At 45.8% G+C, this 19,438-nt stretch overlaps 2 protein-coding genes across 2 annotated transcripts in view; one reads left to right on the forward strand and one right to left on the reverse strand.

The window, feature by feature from the left end:
• LOC123447765 (4-coumarate--CoA ligase-like 7) overlaps nucleotides 1-17,156 on the reverse strand; it is a 41,243-nt gene extending 24,087 nt beyond the window's left edge. The window contains exon 1 of the mRNA XM_045124417.1: nucleotides 16,047-17,156. Coding sequence (XP_044980352.1) covers nucleotides 16,047-17,057 — 1,011 coding nt within the window. The 5' untranslated portion in view covers nucleotides 17,058-17,156. The remainder of the gene's footprint in view (nucleotides 1-16,046) is intronic.
• A 224-nt stretch (nucleotides 17,157-17,380) lies between these two features.
• Nucleotides 17,381-17,902, forward strand: LOC123446284. Its single transcript, XM_045122960.1, has one exon. The coding sequence runs from the start codon at nucleotides 17,414-17,416 to the stop codon at nucleotides 17,648-17,650; it is 237 nt and encodes a 78-aa protein (XP_044978895.1). The 5' UTR covers nucleotides 17,381-17,413; the 3' UTR covers nucleotides 17,651-17,902.
• The last annotated feature ends 1,536 nt before the right edge of the window (nucleotides 17,903-19,438 follow it).

Genomic DNA, 19,438 nt, shown 5'->3' on the forward strand with positions numbered 1-19,438 from the left:
AAAGAGCCTTTCCAGGAATGTATTGCTGTGGACGGGGTCACGCTTTGCGCCTAACCAGGCAAGAACATCCGTTGCTCGGTTATTGTCTCTAGAGACGTGAGGGAATTCCAACCCTTCGAATCGTGCCGATATCTTACGCACGGCGTTTCTGTATGCTGCCATTTTTGGATTTTTGGCATCGAATTCACCGTTGATTTGTGAGATGGCGAGGCTGGAGTCCCCCCTTACCTCAAGTCATTGTATACCCATTGAGACTGCCGTTCAAAGACCGTGTAGCAGTGCTTCGTATTTGGCCGCGTTGTTTGAGTCGGCACACATAATATGTAGCATGTACCGGACATTATCTCCAATGGGAGAAGTGAGGATCACTCCGGCTCCTAGGCCGGCGAGAGTTTTGGACCCGTCAAAGTACATGGTCCAATGAGCGTAAGTGCTATACTCTCTGGAGAGTTCGACCTCTGTCCATTCGGCGACAAAGTCGTCCAGCACTTGAGATTTGGTGATTTGGAACGGCAGGAGCTCAATAGCCCATTTGGCAATTCGGCAGGTGGTGTGCTTGTTGTTAGTTATGTCGTTCATGGGTACTTCCGATGTCACCGTGACGACGCATTCCTGAAAGTAATGCATGAGTTTGCGCGATGCCATGAATACCACGTAAGCGATCTTCTGTAGTGCGTGTATCATTTTTTGCATGGGGTAAGAACCTCAGATACGTAGTAAACAAGCCTTTGTATCCGTAGTTGGTGACCCTCATTTTCTCGCTCTACGACGAGGACCGCGCTCACCACCTGATTGGTGATTGAGATGTATAGCAACGGCTCCCCTACGTAGGGTGCTACAAGGATGGGGTTGCAAGCCAATATCATTTTAATTTATTCCACAGCCGTCATGGCCTCCTCGGTTCACTTGAAGTTTTTGGTCTTCTTCAGCAACCTATAGAGCGGGAGGGCTTTCTCGCTGAGGCGAGAGATGAATCTGCTTAAAGCCGCCATGCAACCTGCCGATTTTTGGACGTGTTGTAGCTCTGTTGGGATGGTGAGCTCTGACAGTGCTCGAATTTTGGCAGGATTGGCCTCGATTCATCGCTGTAACACTATAAATCTAAGAAGATTGCTGGCTGGTACTCCGAAGACACATTTGTACGGATTAAGCCGCATGTCATATGCCCGTAGGCTGGCAAAGGTTTCCCCGAGTTCTTCTACGACAAGGGTCTCCGCTAGTACCTCCAAGACTAGGGATGCCATTTTGTTTTCGACCCGGAGTGCTCTGTTGGGATCGCTTTTGACCGTGATCACGCCGTTTGGCCCTGGCATTTTCAGCTTCATGTACCCGTAGTGTGGTATGGCCTGAAATCTTGTGAAAGCTTCGCGTCCCAGCAGGGTGTGGTAGCCACTGTGTAATGGGATGATATGGAACAGGAGCTCTTGGGATCGATAGTTCTCGGGTGTACCGAATAATACGTCGAGTGTTATACGTCCGGTACAACGGGCCTTTTTCCTCGGGACAATACCCCGGAAGGTAGTTGTGCTTTGCTCGATTCGAGATGGACCAAATTGCATTTTTTTCAAGCGTACTCCCATAGATGAGGTTAAGGCCGCTGCCCCCATCCATCAATACTTTTCCTAGTCTGGAATCGTCCACAATGGGGTTCAGAACTATTGCGTCGGGTGTCCGACCAATACACCTTACCGGCTCGTTGTCTTGGTCAAAAGTGATTGGTGTGTTCGACCATTGGTTTGTCGCCACTACATGGTGGATTTGATGGAGCTCTCGAAAGGCTCTTTTTCGTTGGCTTGCTGAGGAGAATGTTTCGTAGATCGTTAGGATCTCCTTATTAGTGTTTGGCGGCACCTCAGACTCTTCATTTCTTGGTGTCCGAAGGATCGTTTCCCCACTTTTTGTGACTTGTAGGATGACCCAACAGGCTCGAAGGCTGTGTGTGGAAGGTGAGTTCGGCGGGGCAAAGTGTATGGGGCATGGTTTATCCAGTAGTGCGTCGAGGATCGACTTGTCCCTTGACTGTGACTTGTTTCTCTTTTCTGCGTGTCCAGAGGTAACCTGCCCCGTAAGTGGGGGTAAGTGCCTTCTCCAAATTCGCCTGTTGTGCTCGATGTAATTAGGCTTGATGCACATTTTATGCATTTGCCAGGTGCTCTCCATGGTGTAGTACTTGAGCACTAGGTTTGATAGTTCAGGGAAGGTTTGAACCCGGCGACAGGCTAGGGCGTTGAGAATGCCCCATCCCGACAATGCGTCTGGAAGGCGCTTATTATCTCATGGTCGCTGCGGCCTTCTTTCCTTTGATGAAGGAGGAATCTGGCCCAGAAGTGGTGCACTGACACACCTGGCCATTGAATGACCGCGTGCGGGTTTAAACCGGACCCATTTCCCAAGAGACACTCGAGTTGGGTGGTGGGTGGGATGAAATTTCCGATTCCCGTTAGTTGTGAGTTTGAGACTTCGGCCGCTGCGTCGTTGACAGGACTGCGTACCGGACCAGTCATTGGCCTGAATTGTTCCTCAAGCAAGGTAGGAGCTCCGGATCATTGAGTTTGTCCGGACGACCGGTGACTCGGATGCATACCGTTCTTCGTTCCAGTGACTGGTGCGGGAAGCCCTTAACCGGGCACTCGACAGTACTGATGAGATGTGTGATTGATACGTCCATTTTGCATCATGCTTTCATGTTGATATTTATCGCTTCTTGGGCTGTTATTTCACTTCACGGTACAATTCTTATGCCTTTTCTCTCTTATTTTGCAAGGTTTACATGAAGAGGGAGAATGCCGGCAACTGGAATTCTGGCCTGAAAGTGGAGCAAAGTTCAGATACCTATTCTGCGCAACTCCAAACGCCATAAGAATCAACGAGGATTTTTTCCGGATTTATAAAAAATACTGGGCCGAAGAAGTGCCAGAGGGGCGCCAGGGGTTGGCCACAAGCCTACACGGCGCGACCACCCCCAGGCCACGCCATGAGGGCTTGTGGGCAACCTGCTGGCCCACTTGCCCCCCTCTTTTTCTATATGAAGGGTTTCGTCCACAAAAAAATCAGGGAGGAGCTTTTTCGTGGATTCACCGCCGCCACGAGGCGGAACTTGAGCAAAACCAATCTAGAGCTCCGGCAGGGCCGTCCTGCCGGGGAAACTTCCCTCTCGGAGGGGTAAATCATCGCCATCGTCATCACCAACACTCCTCTAAACGGAGGGGACTCATCTCCATCAACATCTTCATCAGCACCATCTCATCTCCAAACCCTAGTTCATCTCTTGTACCCAATCTTCGTCTCGCGACTCCGATTGGTACTTGTAAGGTTGCTAGTAGTGTTAATTACTCCTTGTAGTTGATGCTAGTTGGATTACTCAGTGGAAGACCATATGTTCAGATCCTTAATGCAATTCAATACCTCTCTGATCATGAACATGATTATGCTTTGTGAGTAGTTACGTTTGTTCCTGAGGACATGTGATAAGTCTTGCTATAAGTAGTCATGTGAATTTGGTATTCGTTCGATATTTTGATGCGTTGTATGTTGTCTTTCCTCTAGTGATGTTATATGAACGTCGACTACATGACACTTCACTATTATTTGGGCCTAGAGGAAGGCATTGGGAAGTAATAAGTAGATGATGGGTTGCTAGAGTGATAGAAGCTTAAACCCTAGTTTATGCGTTGCTTCGTAAGGGGCTGATTTGGATCCACTAGTTTAATGCTATGGTTAGACCTTGTCTTAATTCTTCTTTCGTAGTTGCGGATGCTTGCGAGAGGGGTTAATCATAAGTGGGATGCTTGTCCAAGTAAGGGCAGTACCCAAGCGCCGGTCCACCCACACATCAAACTATCAAAGTAACGAACGTGAATCATATTAGCATGATGAAACTAGCATGACAGAAATTCTCGTGTGTCCTCGGGAGCGTTTTTCCTCCTATAAGACTTTGTCCAGGCTTGTCCCTTGCTACAAAAGGGATTGGGCCACTTTGCTACACTGTTGCTACTTTTGTTACTTGTTGCTTGCTACGAATCATCTCACCACACAATCACTTGTTACCGACAATTTCAGTGCCTGGAGATTTTACCTTGCTGAAAACCACTTGTCAGATCCTTCTGCTCCTCGTTGGGTTCGACACTCTTACTTATCAAAAGGACTACGATTGATCCCCTATACTTGTGGGTCATCAGTACTCTTTTCTGGCGCCGTTGCCGGAGAGTGAAGCGCCTTTGGTAAGTGGAACTTGGTAAGAAAACATTATTCAAATAGTGTGCTGAAATTTATTGTCACTTGTCACTATGGATACTAATCCTTTGAGGGGCTTGTTCGGGGTATCTTCACCTCGAACGGAAGCACAAAGAGTTGCTCCTCAAGCTGCTGCACCTATTGAAAATATTTGCTTTGAATTTCCTTCGGGTATGCTTGAGAAACTGTTGGCTAATCCTTTTACAGGAGATGGAACATCACATCCAGACTTGCTTCTAATCTATGTAGATGAAGTTTGTGGTTTATTTAAGCTTGCAGGTTTGCCCGAGGATGAGGTCAAGAAGAGGGTCTTTCCTTTATCTTTGAAGGATAAGGCGTTGACATGGTATAGGCTATGTGATGACACTAGATCATGGGACTACAATCGGTTGAAATTGGAATTTCATCAAAAGTTCTATCCTATGCATTTAGTACATCGTGATCGGAATTATATTTATAATTTTTGGCCTCGTGACAGAGAAAACATCGCTCAAGCTTGGGGAAGTCTTAAATCAATGCTATATTCATGCCCCAATCATGAGCTCTCGAGAGAAATTATCATTCAGAACTTCTATGCTCGGCTTTCTCATGATGATCGCACCATGCTTGACACTTCTTGTACCGGTTCTTTTATGAAGAGAGATATTGACTGCAAATGGAATTTATTGGAGAGAATTAAACGCAACTCTGAAGATTGGGAGCTTGAAGAAGGTAAGGAGTCAAGTATGAATTTCACGTTTGATTGCGTTAAATCCTTTGTTGAGACAAATACTTTTTGTGAGTTTAGCGCTAAGTATGGACTTGACTCTGAGATAGTAGCTTCATTGTGTGAATCATTTGCCGCTCATATTGATCTCCCCAAAGAGAAGTGGTTTAAATATCATCCTCCTTTAGAAGTGAATTTAGTTAAACCCACTCCAGTTGAAGAGAAAGTCATTGCCTATAATGATCCTGTTGTTCCCAGTGCTTACATTGAGAAACCACCTTTCCCTGTTAGGATAAAGGATCATTCTAAAGCTTCAACTGTGATACGTAGAGGCTATATTAGAATGCCTACACCCCCTGAGAAAATTAGAGTTGAACCTAGCATTGTTATTATCAAAGATCTTCTGTCCGATGATGTTGAGGGACATAATATTCACTTCTGTGAAGATGCTGCTAGAATTGCTAAATCTCACGCTAGAGACAAACATAGGCCTGTTGTTGGCATGCCTGTGGTTTCTGTTTAGATATGAGATCATTGTTATCATGTTTTATGTGACATGGGTGCTAGTGTTAGTGCAATACCTCAATCCTTATACGATGAAATCAAAGATGATATTGCACCTGTTGAGATAGAGCCTATTGATGTCACTATTCAGCTTGCCAATTGAGATACTATCTGCCCTGTGGGAATTGTTAGGGATGTTGAAGTCTTGTGTGGTAAAACGAAGTATCCTGCTGATTTCCTCGTTCTTGCTACTACACAAGATAGCTTTTGTCCCATCATATTTGGTAGACCTTTTCTCAATACCGTCAATGCTCATATTGATTGTGAGAAGCAAACTGTCACTGTTGGCTTTGAAGGTGTGTCACATGACTTCAATTTCTATAAGTTTGGTAGACAACCTCATGAAAAGGAGTTTCCTAGTAGGGATGAAACTATTGCCTTAGCCTCTATTGACGTGCCTCCTACTGATCCCTTAGAGCAATACTTGCTTCAGCATGAAAATGATATGCATATGGATGAAAGGGATGAGATAGATAGAGTTGTCTTAGAACAATATCCTATTAAGAATAACTTGCCTGTTGAACTGCTTGGGGATCCACCCCCACCAAAGGGTGATCCTGTTTTCGAGCTTAAACAGTTGCCTGATACTCTTAAGTATGCCTATCTTGATGAAAAGGAGATATATCCTGTCATTATTAGTGCTAGCCTCTCAGAGCATGAAGAAAAGAAGTTACTAAAAACTCTGAGGAAGCACCGCGCTGCTATTGGATATACTCTTGATGATCTTAAGGGCATTAGTCCCACTCTATGCGAGCACAAGATTAAAATTGATCCCGAATTCAAACCAGTTGCTGATCATCAAAGGAGATTAAATCCTAAGATGAAAGAAGTAGTGAGAAAAGAAATACTAAAGCTCCTGGAAGCAGGTATCATTTATCATGTTGCTCACAGTGATTGGGTGAGTCCGGTGCATTGCGGTCCTAAGAAGGGAGGCATTACCGTTGTCCCTAATGATAAGGATGAATTGATCCCTCAGAGGATTATTACTGGCTATAGGATGGTGATCGATTTTAGGAAATTGAATAAAGCCACTAGGAAAGATCATTACCCTTTGCCTTTTATCGACCAAATGCTAGAAAAGGTTGTCTAAACGCACACAGTTCTGCTTTCTAGACGGTTATTCTGGTTTCTCCCAAATACCAGTTGCACAATCTGATCAGGAGAAAACCACTTTCACCTGCCCTTTCGGTACCTTTGCTTATAGACGTATGCCTTTTGGCTTATGTAATGCACCTGCCACTTTTCAAAGATGTATGATGGCTATATTCTCTGACTTTTGTGAAAAGATTGTTGAGGTTTTCATGGATGACTTTTCCGTTTACGGGTCTTCCTTTGATGATTGCCTCAACAACCTTGATCGAGTCTTGCAGAGATGTAAAGACACCAATCTTGTCTTGAATTGGGAGAAGTGCCACTTTATGGTTAATGAAGGCATCGTCTTAGGACATAAAATTTCTGAAAGAGGTATTGAAGTCGATAAGGCTAAGGTTGATGCAATCGAGAAAATGCCATACCCCACATATATCAAAGGGATAAGAAGTTTCCTTGGTCATGATGGTTTCTATAGAAGGTTCATTAAAGACTTCTCTAAGATTTCTAGGCCTCTTACCAATCTCTTGCAAAAGGATATTCCTTTTGTCTTTGATGATGATTGTGAGGAAGCCTTCGAAATACTTAAGAGGGCTTTGATAACTACACCTATTGTTCAACCACCTGATTGGAACTTACCTTTTGAGATCATGTGTGACGCTAGTGATTATGCTGCTGGTGCTGTTCTAGGGCAAAGAGTCGATAAGAAGTTGAATGTTATTCACTACGCTAGTAAAACTCTAGACAGTGCCGAGAGAAACTATGCTACTACGGAGAAGGAATTTTTAGGAGTCGTGTTTGCATGTGAAAAGTTCAGGTCTTACATAGTTGATTCCAAAGTCACTATTCACACTAATCATGCTGCTATTAAGTACCTCATGGAGAAGAAGGACGCTAAACCTAGACTTATCAGATGGGTTCTCCTACTACAGGAATTTGATTTGCACGTTGTTGACAGGAAGGGTGCTGATAACCCAGTAGCAGATAATTTGTCTAGGTTAGAGAACGTTCTTGATGACCCACAACCTATTGATGATAGCTTTCCCGATGAGCAATTGAATATCATCAATGCTTCACGTAGTGCACCGTGGTATGCTGATTATGCAAACTATATCGTTGCCAAATATATAGCACCTAGTTTCACATACCAGCGAAAGAAGAAATTCTTCTTTGACTTAAGAAATTACTTTTGGGATGATCCTCAACTTTATAAGGAAGGGGTAGATGGTGTTATTAGATGTTGTGTACCTGAACATGAACAGGGACAGATCCTACAGAAGTGTCACTCCGAGGCCTACGGAGGACACCATGCGGGAGATAGAACTGCACACAAGGTATTGCAATCAGGTTTCTATTGGCCCGCTCTCTTCAAGGATGCCCGTAAGTTTGTCTTGTCTTGTGACGAATGTCAAAGAATAGGTAATATTAGCAAACGTCAGGAAATGCCTATGAACTATTCACTTGTCATTGAACCATTTGATGTCTGGGGCTTTGATTATATGGGACCTTTTCCAAAATCCAACGGGTATACTCATATCCTAGTTGCTGTTGATTATGTCACTAAGTGGGTAGAAGCTATCCCCACTAGTAGTGTTGATCACAACACCTCTATCAGGATGCTGAAAGAAGTTATCTTCTCTAGATTTGGAGTCCCTATATATCTAATGACCGACGGTGATTCACACTTCATTCATGGTGCTTTCCGTAAAATGCTTGCTAAGTACGATGTCAACCATAGAATTGCGTCTCCCTATCACCCTCAGTCTAGTGGTCAAGTAGAGCTAAGTAATAGAGAGATTAAACTGATTCTGCAAAAGTCTGTCAACAAATCTAGAAAGAATTGGTCTAAGAAGCTCGATGATGCACTGTGGGCTTATAGGACTGCCTATAAGAATCCCATGGGCATGTCTCCGTACAAAATGGTGTACGGTAAAGCATGTCATTTACCTCTTGAGCTAGAGCATAAAGCTTATTGGGCAATCAAAGAGCTCAACTTTGATTTCAAACTTGCCGGTGAAAAGAGGTTATTTGATATTAGCTCGCTTGATGAGTGGAGAACTCAGGCATATGAGAATGCCAAGCTGTTCAAAGAGAAGGTTAAGAGGTGGCATGATAAGAGGATACAAAAGCGTGAGTTCAATGTAGGTGATTATGTCTTGCTATATAACTCTCGGTTAAGATTCTTTGTAGGTAAGCTTCTCTCTAAATGGGAAGGTCCCTATGTTGTTGAGGAAGTATATCGTTCCGGTGCTATCAAGATCAACAACAAGGAAGGTAATTGTCCGAGAGTTGTAAATGGGCAGAGAATCAAGCATTATATCTCAGGTACTCCCATAAATATTCAAAGCAATATTATCAATACCATAACTCGGGAAGAATACCTAAGGGATATTTATCAGCTTGTTTCAGACTCCAAAAATGAAGAGGTATGTGATTCGGTAAGAGAACAGAGTCCAAAACTTTTTCAGTAGGAAATTTTCTCCGTTTTGGAATATTTGAAAAAATACTAAAATTGGAAGTAGTCTGGAAAGTGCGCGAGGAGGCGACAAGCCTGCACGGCGCGGGGCCACCCCCTGGCCGCGCCGTGAGGGCCTGTGGCCACCTCGTGCGCCTCCTGGACTCCGTTTTCATGCGGGGTACTCCTTCTGGTTTGGAAAAGATCATTATATATACTCCCGTTTGGTCTGACCCCTGCATCACGTAGATTTCCTCTGTTTTTCGTTTCGATCCTGTTATCTGCCGCAGATCTAGGTCAAGATGTTTTCTTAGGATTCAGAGGGGGAGAGCTATGTGGCTGATTACCTTGCTAACCCCAAGGTCTATGGGGACTTGGATCCTTACGGCTGGACAACTGATGAGGAAGAAGATTATGATCCGAAGGGGAAGGAACAAACAAGTTCCGATGAAGAGGAGGCTCCTCTACCTGAACCTGGACACACTCATGTGGAGTTCAAGAAGTCGAGCCTCCCGGACTCGAGGAAGAATCCTAAGACCTTGTTTATCCCTTCTCGTTTCTTGCAGGAGAGTAAGCAGGAATTATGCCAAAGGGTGTTGAAGCTTGAAGTGGAAAATGATGATATGAGGGAGCAGAATTTTATGCTCAAGTGGAAATTAAACAAACTAAAGTCCTCTTCAACAACTCCACCACCATCACCACCAAAGGAAGACAACTGAGCATTGGTATGGGCAATCCCCTTGGCTTGTGCCAAGCTTGGGGGAGTTGCTCCGGTATTGTATCACCATCACATCTTTTGCCTTTACCTTTGTTTTAGTTTTCCTTTTCAGTTTTCTCTTTCTCTTGTAGATTAAAAGTCTTAGTGTTTTAGTCTTGAGTTTTGCTTTGCGTCACCCCCGATGTATTCTTGCTCGTGAGCCTTATAATAAAGAGTGTCTTAGTTGAAGGGCTTTGCCTGTTGTCATGATCAAAAGAGTGAGAATAGATCAAAAGCATGAAAGATCATGTAATGATCTTATGGAAAGTGATGGCTTCACATATAAAAAGAATGAGGATTGAAACTTGTTGAGGGTAGGCAAACGTAGACCTTGGTCATGGTTGCAATTAATAGGAAGTAATAAAGAAGGAGAGGTTCACATATAAATATATCATCTCTGACACTATCTATGATTGTGAACACTCACTAAACTATTACATGCCTAGAAGTAGATGTTGGACAAGGAAGACATCATAATGAATTGTGTTTGCTTGGCTCCGAACAATGTTATATGATTAGAGATCCCTTAGCATGTGACGATTGATTCCACCTCACATTAGCCAAACCTCCCGCACTAAGTAGAGATACTACTGGTGCATCCATAAAACCATCAACCTAGTTTTGCCATGTGAGTCCATCATACCTACCTATGGATTGAATAAGATCCCTCAAGTAAGTTGTCATCGGTGCAAGCAATAAAAATTGCTCTCTAATATGTATGATCTATTAGTGTGTGTAAAATAAGCTTTGTACGGACCTGTGATGAGGAAGACATAAAAGCGACATACTGCATAATAAAGTTCTTTATCACACGAGGCAATATAAAGTGACGTTCCTACGCACTAAGAGGACACGCATCCAAACCTCAAAAGCGCATGACAACCTCTGCTTCCCTCTGCGAAGGGCCTATCTTGTACCTTTACTTTTTTCCCTTGAAAGACTCATGGTGATCTTCACCAATTCCCTATTTCGCCTTTATCTTGGCTACCGTCATATGGTTTGGAAAGATCTATATTCATATGTCAACTTGGAGGTAAGTATTCATGAATTATTATTGTTGACATTACCCTTGAGGTAAGCAGTTCGGAGGCAAAATTGTAAGCCCCTATCTTTCTCTGTGTCCAGTTGAAACTTTGATCTCATGAGTACCACGTGAGTTGTAGCAATTGTAGAGAACGAAAGAATGATTGAGTATGTGGATTTGCTTTACAAGCTCTTATTTGACTCTTTCTGATGTTGTGATAAATTGCAATTACTTCAATGACTAAAGGCTATCGGTTGTTACTTCTCGGTAAGGTTCTTGATCCATGCTTTACCTTGTGAAGGAATTATCACTTTAGCATGAAAGATTATATGTTGGTATTGCTGTTCTGATCTTGATCATGATGCATGCATGTTCGTATCTTGTTTTGTCGACACCTCTCTCCATAAACATGTGGACATACTTATTGAGCTAGGTTTTCGCTTGAGGACAAGCGAGGTCTAAGCTTGGGGGAGTTGATACGTCCATTTTGCATCATGTTTTCATGTTGATATTTATCGCTTCTTGGGCTGTTACTTCACTTCACGGTACAATTCTTATGCCTTTTCTCTCTTATTTTGCAAGGTTTACATGAAGAGGGAGAATGCCGGCAACTGGAATTTTGGCCTGAAAGTGGAGCAAAGTTGAGATACCTATTCTGCGCAACTCCAAACGCTGTGAAAATCAACGAGGATTTTTTTCCGGATTTATAAAAAATACCGGGCCGAAGAAGTGCTAGAGGGGCGCCAGGGGTTGGCCACAAGCCTACACGGCGCGACCACCCCCCCAGGCCGCGCCATGAGGGCTTGTGGGCAACCTGCTGGCCCACTTTCCCCCCTCTTTTGCTATATGAAGGGTTTTGTCCAGAAAAAAATCAGGGAGGAGATTTTTCGTGGATTCGCCGCCGCCACGAGGCGGAACTTGAGCAGAACCAATCTAGAGCTCCGGCAGGACGATTCTGCCGGGGAAACTTCCCTCCCGAAGGGGGAAATCGTCGCCATCGTCATCACCAACACTCCTATCATCAGAGGGGACTCGTCACCATCAACATGTTCATCAGCACCATCTCATCTCCGAACCCTAGTTCATCACTTGTAACCAATCTCCGTCTCGCGACTCCGATTGGTACTTGTAAGGTTGCTAGTAGTGTTGATTACTCTTTGTAGTTGATGCTAGTTGGATTATTTGGTGGAAGAGTTTATGTTCAGATCCTTTATGCTACTCATTACCTCTCTGGTCATGAATATGATTATGCTTTGTGAGTAGTTACTTTTGTTCGTGAGGACATGGGATAAGTCATGCTAATAGTAGTCATATGAATTTGGTATTCGTTCGATATTTTGATGTGTTGTATGTTGTTTTTCCTCTAGTGGTGTTATGTGAACGTCGACTACATAACACTTCACCATTATTTGGGCCTAGAGGAAGGCATTGAGAAGTAGTAAGTAGATGATGGGTTGCTAGGGTGACAGAAGCTTAAACCCTAGTTTATGCGTTGCTTCGTAAGGGGCTCATTTGGATCCACTAGTTTAATGCTATGGTTAGACTTTGTCTTAATTCTTCTTTCGTAGTTGCAGATGCTTGCGAGAGGGGTTAATCATAAGTGGGATGCTTGTCCAAGTAAGGGCAGTACCCAAGCGCCGGTCCACCCACATATCATACTATAAAAGTAACGAACGCGAATCATATGAACATGATGAAACTAGCATGACAGAAATTCCCGTGTGTCCTCGGGAGCGTTTTTCCTCCTATAAGACTTTGTCCAGGCTTGTCCCTTGCTACAAAAGGGATTGGGCCACTTTGCTGCACCGTTGCTACTTTTGTTACTTGTTGCTTGCTACGAATCATCTCACCACACAACCACTTGTTACCGACAATTTCAATGCCTCAGATTTTACCTTGCTGAAAACCACTTGTCAGATCCTTCTGCTCCTCGTTGGGTTCGACACTCTTACTTATTGAAAGGACTAAGATTGATCCCCTATACTTGTGGGTCGTCAGTGATCGACGGGACGTGGATTTCCCTGTCGTCGGGTCTGGTCCGACGGTGGTACTCTCAATGAAAGCACAAATATCAGTGTCAAAACCGGCATATCTCGGGTAGGGGGTCCCGAACTGTGGACCTTGGATCGATGGGTTACTGGAAGAGGGGGAGGCAGTAGTTTACCTAGGTTCGGGCCCTCGTGATGAGGTAGAAACCTACGCCCTGCTTAATTGTATTGATGTGGATGATTAGAGAGTTGATCTACCTTGAGATAGTATATGATAAACCCTAGATGATTTAGCCTCCCTACACGGATAAGAGCCCATGATTTATATAGATACTAGGGTCCCTAGGGTTTTACAAGTTTTCTACCTTTGACCGGGGATAGATAGACCGATTTAACCCCATTCATCTTGGAGCGCACGCCAAACTTCGGAGCCTTCCTCCCCGAGCACGGGGTCGTCATAGTCGAGTGTGGTCGACGGGCCGGCTGCCCGAGGACCCTTAATCCTAAACTCCCTCACGGCCATCCCTAAACACAAGCCGCTCCTGGAAATCTAATGACACCTTGACAACAACAATCTATAGACCGATTTGGCAGTGTACTCTCTAGAGGGTGACCATCTCCAACTGAAGGCGTTAGCAAACGTGGGATCAAGTGTGATCAGGATAACACTTCGAGGTCCGAGTGAATTGAGCTAGGCATTGCGTGATATTCTAGCTCCCACATATGCTATCCATCTTGGCATTGCAAGGGACTCATAAATTTTGCACGTGTTCATGCGGCTCTTGTTCACTTTCTCGATTACGACTGGCTTAGCAATTCTAACATTCTTGATCACCACCAAGCGGCTGTTCTAGGAATGAGGCCTCTCTGCTAGTCTGGGATTCCTTAACATGAGCAAGCATGGGCTGTCATTGGGTCTTGGTTAGCTGCTTTGTATTTTTAATGGAATGACTCAATGCGACATCGTAGAAGGTCCACCACACATCTCTCAAAAATAAAAAAAGGTCCACCACCCATTGTTTGTCTTCCTTTTCACCTTTTCTTTTCGATAATAAAGGTCTTCCTCCTCGCGTGGATGAGAATCCCAGAAGATTTTTAAAAAATCAATCTTAATACAAAGGCTTCTCCAAATGCCATTAGAGCATTGTTAACAAATTAGAAGTCTTGACGAGAGTATCGGACGAAGAAAACCACGTCATCGACAAAAATGGAAAGACACTACACGGGTGAAATTCTCGATACGACGTACATGACTTCTTCCTTCGTTGCTTCTAGACAACCTTCATCAGCGCATCTATGGCTATGACAAAGGGGACCTCCTATTTAACTCTCTTTGCATCGAATAGGAGGGTTGCCGCAGAGGAGGGCCATTGCATGAAGTACAACGAATCGAGAGCTAGCATGCCATTGTAGTTAACTTTTCTTTTATTCGAGATATTTTTTGAACTCGACCATTTTCTGATATGTTCTGGTATTTTTTAAATGCAAATATATTTTTTGAAACTCAAAACTTTATTTGAATGTGGTGAACCTTTTTTGAAAACTTCAACTTTTTTAAAATGCAAAAAAGGTTTGAAATCCATTTTTTAAAATGGAAATATTTGTTGAAAATTTTGAACAATTTTGAAAGTGTGAACATTTTTCAGAAAACCTTTTTGTTTCTAATTATGAACAGAAAAAAACAAGTAAAAACCTAGGCATAACTTCCTAGGAAGTTCCTAAAACCGGGTCCTTTGCGTGATAATCTAGTGGGCTGACTCATTTATCTCGCTCACTACCCTTTCATGTGTGTTTCCTCAACGGTGTGACGCTGAGCAGGGGGGAATGTCCTTTTGAATTATTAGCCCTTTAAAGATTTCTCCTACCGTCAAATCAACTTTAACTGGGGGCCAGTAGTCCTTTCCTCAAAAATATTAATGTTATCTTGACCAAAGCTCATCAAAAAGCGATTCCTTAGGACCCAGTTAACATGATAATATTATCTTCAAAGCGCATTATACCTACTTTTGTTTGTTAGTTATTCTGTTATTCCCATTTGCCATATGCGTTTTATGGTTTCTGGTAAGTGCAAATCTATACCGAACAATAAAGGGTGTGGTTCTCTTGTATTTTATCTATGCATCTATCGAAAATTGTCTATAAGGTAGAAGTAAATTGCCCATCCTATCAGCCTTAAGTGAAAACAAATTTCGTTAACTGTTTCTATGAGTTTTTCGTTGTCATATATAGAAACTGTCCATAAATTTTTAGCAAATTACCCCTACGGCGGTAAGTGAAGAAAAATCTTCATTAATTGCTTCTCTAATTTGTTTCATCTGTCATCAAAACTGTCCTAAAATTGAAGTAAATTACCCACCCGGCACATGTAAGTGGAAAATAAACTATTCGTTACTTATTTTTCTGAATTTTTCGTTTGTCATTAGAGCTATCACTAAAATTGAAGTAAGTTACCACCTTGTCACTCGTGGAAGTGAAAAAACGACCGTTCGATCGTATTATTCGTATATTATAGCTCCCTCCGTTTTTTTCATCCATCATGAAAACATTTTATTTTCGTTTTTCTTCTCGTACACGCATTGAGGATGTACACAAAAAGAATACATGCATCAAGGATTAAGTCCAGTTCCATTCGTTATGACCATATTAGAATGTACTCCCTTCATTTTTAAATATAAAATTTTAAAAACATTTTATTATGAGATTATATATGAAGTAAAATAAATAAATTTATATTTTAAAATATGTCTATTTACATCTATATGTAATCTTTTAGTGAAACCTTAAAAAAACTTATACTCCTATTTAGAAACGAAGGAGTATGTGTCTTAGGTCCGCATGCGCGTCAGTTGACATACGAATGTTCGAATACTATGCATGGATCGATTAAAAAAATGTACTCCCTCCGTTTCAATATGTAAGACCTTTTAGATATTACATTAGAAGACTACATACGGAGCAAAATGAGTGAATCTACATTGTAAAATATGTCTATATACATCCGTATGTAGTTCATAGTGCAATATCTAAAAAGTCTTATATTTAGGAATGGAAGGAGTACTATGCATGTATTCAAAATATTTAAAATTATTATTTTATTATCCCATTGCTAGACTTTTTTTTTTTGAGATCATCCTCTTTTTCTAAAATAAAAAATTGCAAGACCTTTTGCTTTTGCTAGTAACAGCCAACAGGAACAAAGTAAAACGAATTATATATGTGAGAGCACTAACCGTGCGTAGATCCACGTGAGGAAAGCGCCGACGGAACTGCTCCGCCACCGACGTCGGCAGAGGGGCTCCGCCGCAGACCACCCGCGCCAGACTCTTTAGCCGGTACCTCTCTTTGGTGATCCCCAGAAGCACGGGAGGCGCCGCCGTTATCTCCGTGACCTCCCACCGCTCCGCCGCCTCCAGCATCCCCCGTAACCCTGCCCGCGCTGCCGCGGCCGTCATCACGACTACCGTCCGCCCCTGCGCCAGCCCGTTCAACACGACCGCGAAACCCATGGAGTGGAACATGGGAGCGCTCATCAGAACCCTCTCGACGCCCTTGCTCGACTTCACGTGCCGGGCGTGTAGCCCCGCCGCCATCGCTATGAGGCTCCGGTGCGTCAGCGCCACCGCCTTCACCTGCCCTGACGTGCCGGAGGAGTACTGGATCGTCGCCGTTGCGGACTGCCGCAGCGAGCCCGCGTCGAGCGGGTCCGGCTCGTTCCCCCCTTGGTCGTAGTGCAAGAGGGAGCGGAAGCGCGGGGAGTCGAGGAGGACGGTTGGGAGCCCGGCGGGGAGCTTGGCGGCGGTGGAGGAGACCGCGAAGGCGAAGGACGCGCCGGAGAGGGAGACGAGACGGGACACCTCGCCGGCGGTGAGGGCCGGGTTGGCCGGGGACACGGCCACGCCGACGGCGAGGAGCACGAAGTAGAGCACGGGCACGTCGAGCCGCGAGGGGGCAAGGACGAAGGCCACGTCGCCGCGGCCGAGCGGGAGCACGCGCGAGCGCAGCGCGGCCGCGAGCGCGCGCGCCTGGGACAGGAACGCCGGGTAGGAGACGGCCTCGCCTGTGGCGGCGTCGAGGAGCGCGGGGTGGGCGGGGAGAGGGGACGGCAGCAGCGACAGCGCGAAGGCCGGGAATGTGAGTGGGACGTCCGCCGGCGGCAGCGGCTGCGGCAGCGGCGGGCGGAGGCTGCGGAATGACTTGGTTGTTGCGCAGTAGCCGCTGCGGGCGTCGATGGCTCTGGACATCTTCGACTGTGGAACTCGTGAGTGGGGCGAGACGCTGAGGTGGTGAGACTTGAGAGAGGCTGTCGCAGACTCGCACTCTCGCAGTGGACAAGGAGACTGCAGCGATAAACGTGGGTTGTTTCACAGTCTCGCACTCTCGCAGTGGACAAGAGACTGCAGCATTTCCGTCGCCAGTTACTGTCCAGGTCGGACTCGGACGTCGACTCTTGTCTCAGAAGAAAAAAATAGAATCGCAGCTCGACTCGGTTTAACCATCGCTCGCTTCCCATATATACTTCTCTACGCCTTTCCTTTCATGCCAAAAGGATTCGAGCCTTCCAAAACCGGAGTCGACGCTCGCCACTCAGCCGGCCGCCATGGACGCGGACGACTTCCGAGCGATGCTCGAGAGCATGCTGCAGCTGCAGCTGGACTGCCCGCCGGACGGCGAGGAAGCCACCACCGCTCCTCCAGACGCCGCCGCGGCAGACAAGTACAACGACCACGCAAAGGTGAAGCAATCGGCGGCCGAATGGACGGAGCTGATGGTGGGCGAGATGGCGAGCGCCGGCTCCATGAACGACGCCCGGCAACGCGCCGCGAAGATCCTCTAGGCCTTCGGCGACGCCGTCTGCTCCCTCGCGGCGCGCGTCCTCGCCGACAAGGACCGGGAGCTGGAGAAGGTCCGACGGCACAACGCCATCCTCAAGAGGGCGGTGCTGCTGCAGCACCGGCAGCACGTGGAGGACGAGGAGGAGGGCAGGGAGCTCCAGGGCCAGGTCGCCCGCCACCGGGAGCAGGTCCGGCAGCTCGAGGCCGACAAGTATGTACTGTCCATGCACCTCAGGAACGCCGGTGGCGGGGCCGGCTCCATGCCCGGGAACTTCAACCCGGAGGTTTTCTGAACACCCATAGGTTGGCTGACGCAGTGACGGCTGGTCGGTCTATGCAATGCAACCCATTTTTTTAATTTTTTTGCATACCATAGCATCATGATGTATCATACTCTGCTCAAGTATGATTCCTTTTGTCTTGGAGTACTGTCCTGTATGTCTGTATCCAACGATGATTGATTTATTGATCTGTTTATTTTGTGTGGTGGTAGCACCCTTCTTTCTCTAGGAGCAGGGTGTAGTATGCAAGAACAAGAAAAAACTAAAAATAAAGTTATTACCACGAATCTTGATACAAGATCAACGGATCATAGTATCGACTTAGACTTTTAGCAGCGTCGATTGGTCATTGCGGTAGTTGTAATCAAGCGGGCAGACGAGCAATAATCCTTCACCTATCACTGGTAGAAAAAGAGGCTTCCGTCCAGCCCCATAAGTCGCGAAACTATAGGAACCGCGACTAATGAATTCTTTAATCGCGGTTCGGAAGACGAAGCGCGACCAAACGCCTGGGCCCAGGGCGCTCGGTGGCCAGCTGGTGCACGTGAGGGGCTTTAGTCGCGGTTGGCCAGGCTAACCGCGACTAAAGGCCTTTAGTCGCTCATCCCCTATATATTATTTGTATTTTTAAGATTTTGAAAAAGAAAAGTATTTTGAAAAATACCTTTAGTCGCGGTTGGCCTGGCCAACCGCGACTAAAGGTCGTTGCGCGCGGGAACGCAAAAACCCGCCAAAAAACCCTTTAGTCGCGGTTGGCCAGGCTAACCGCGACTAAAGGCCTTTAGTCGCTCATCCCCTATATATTATTTGTATTTTTAAGATTTTAAAAAAGAAAAGTATTTTGAAAAATACCTTTAGTCGCGGTTGGCCTGGCCAACCGCGACTAAAGGTCGTTGCGCGCGGGAACGCAAAAACCCGCCAAAAAACCCTTTAGTCGCGGTTGGTCTGGCCAACCGCGACTAAAGGTTACCCTTTAGTCGCGGGTCGCCTCCCCAACAGCGACTAAAGGGGGGGGGCTATAAATACAAGGGCCCGAACCGTCGCCTCCATTTCTCGTCTTCTCCGATCTCTGCCGCGCCGAAGGCCTGCCGCCGTCGCCCTCGCCCTCGACGCCGCCCACCGTCGCCCTCGCCCTCGACGCCGCCCGCCCTCGCCCTCGCCGCCCGCCGTCGCCCTCGCCGCCCGCCGTCGCCCTCGCCCTCGACGCCGCCCGCCGTCGCCCTCGCCCTCGACGCCGCCCCCTCTCGCCCACGTACGGCGCCGCCGGCCGCTATCACCGGCCTCCCTCGCCCACCGCGCGCGCGCCGCCTCGCTCGCCCGCCCTCAACGCCGCCGGCCGGCCGGTACTGCCGCGCGCGCACGCGCGCGCCTCTCTCAGTTCTTAGAATTTGTAAAAACTACGGAAAAAAGTTTGTAAAAACTACGGAAAAAAGTTTGTAAAAACTACTTGTAAAGGTTTTGCATTTTTTGTAGCTTTCAATGGTATATTATTTGTCCCATTGTGATAAA

Source organism: Hordeum vulgare, chromosome 4H, assembly GCF_904849725.1.
Source record: "Hordeum vulgare subsp. vulgare chromosome 4H, MorexV3_pseudomolecules_assembly, whole genome shotgun sequence".
NCBI lineage: Eukaryota > Viridiplantae > Streptophyta > Magnoliopsida > Poales > Poaceae > Hordeum > Hordeum vulgare.

Bases quoted from the DNA above. Each gene is read 5' to 3' on its own strand.
- LOC123446284 (XM_045122960.1), top strand. From the start codon at position 17,414: ATGGACGCGGACGACTTCCGAGCGATGCTCGAGAGCATGCTGCAGCTG.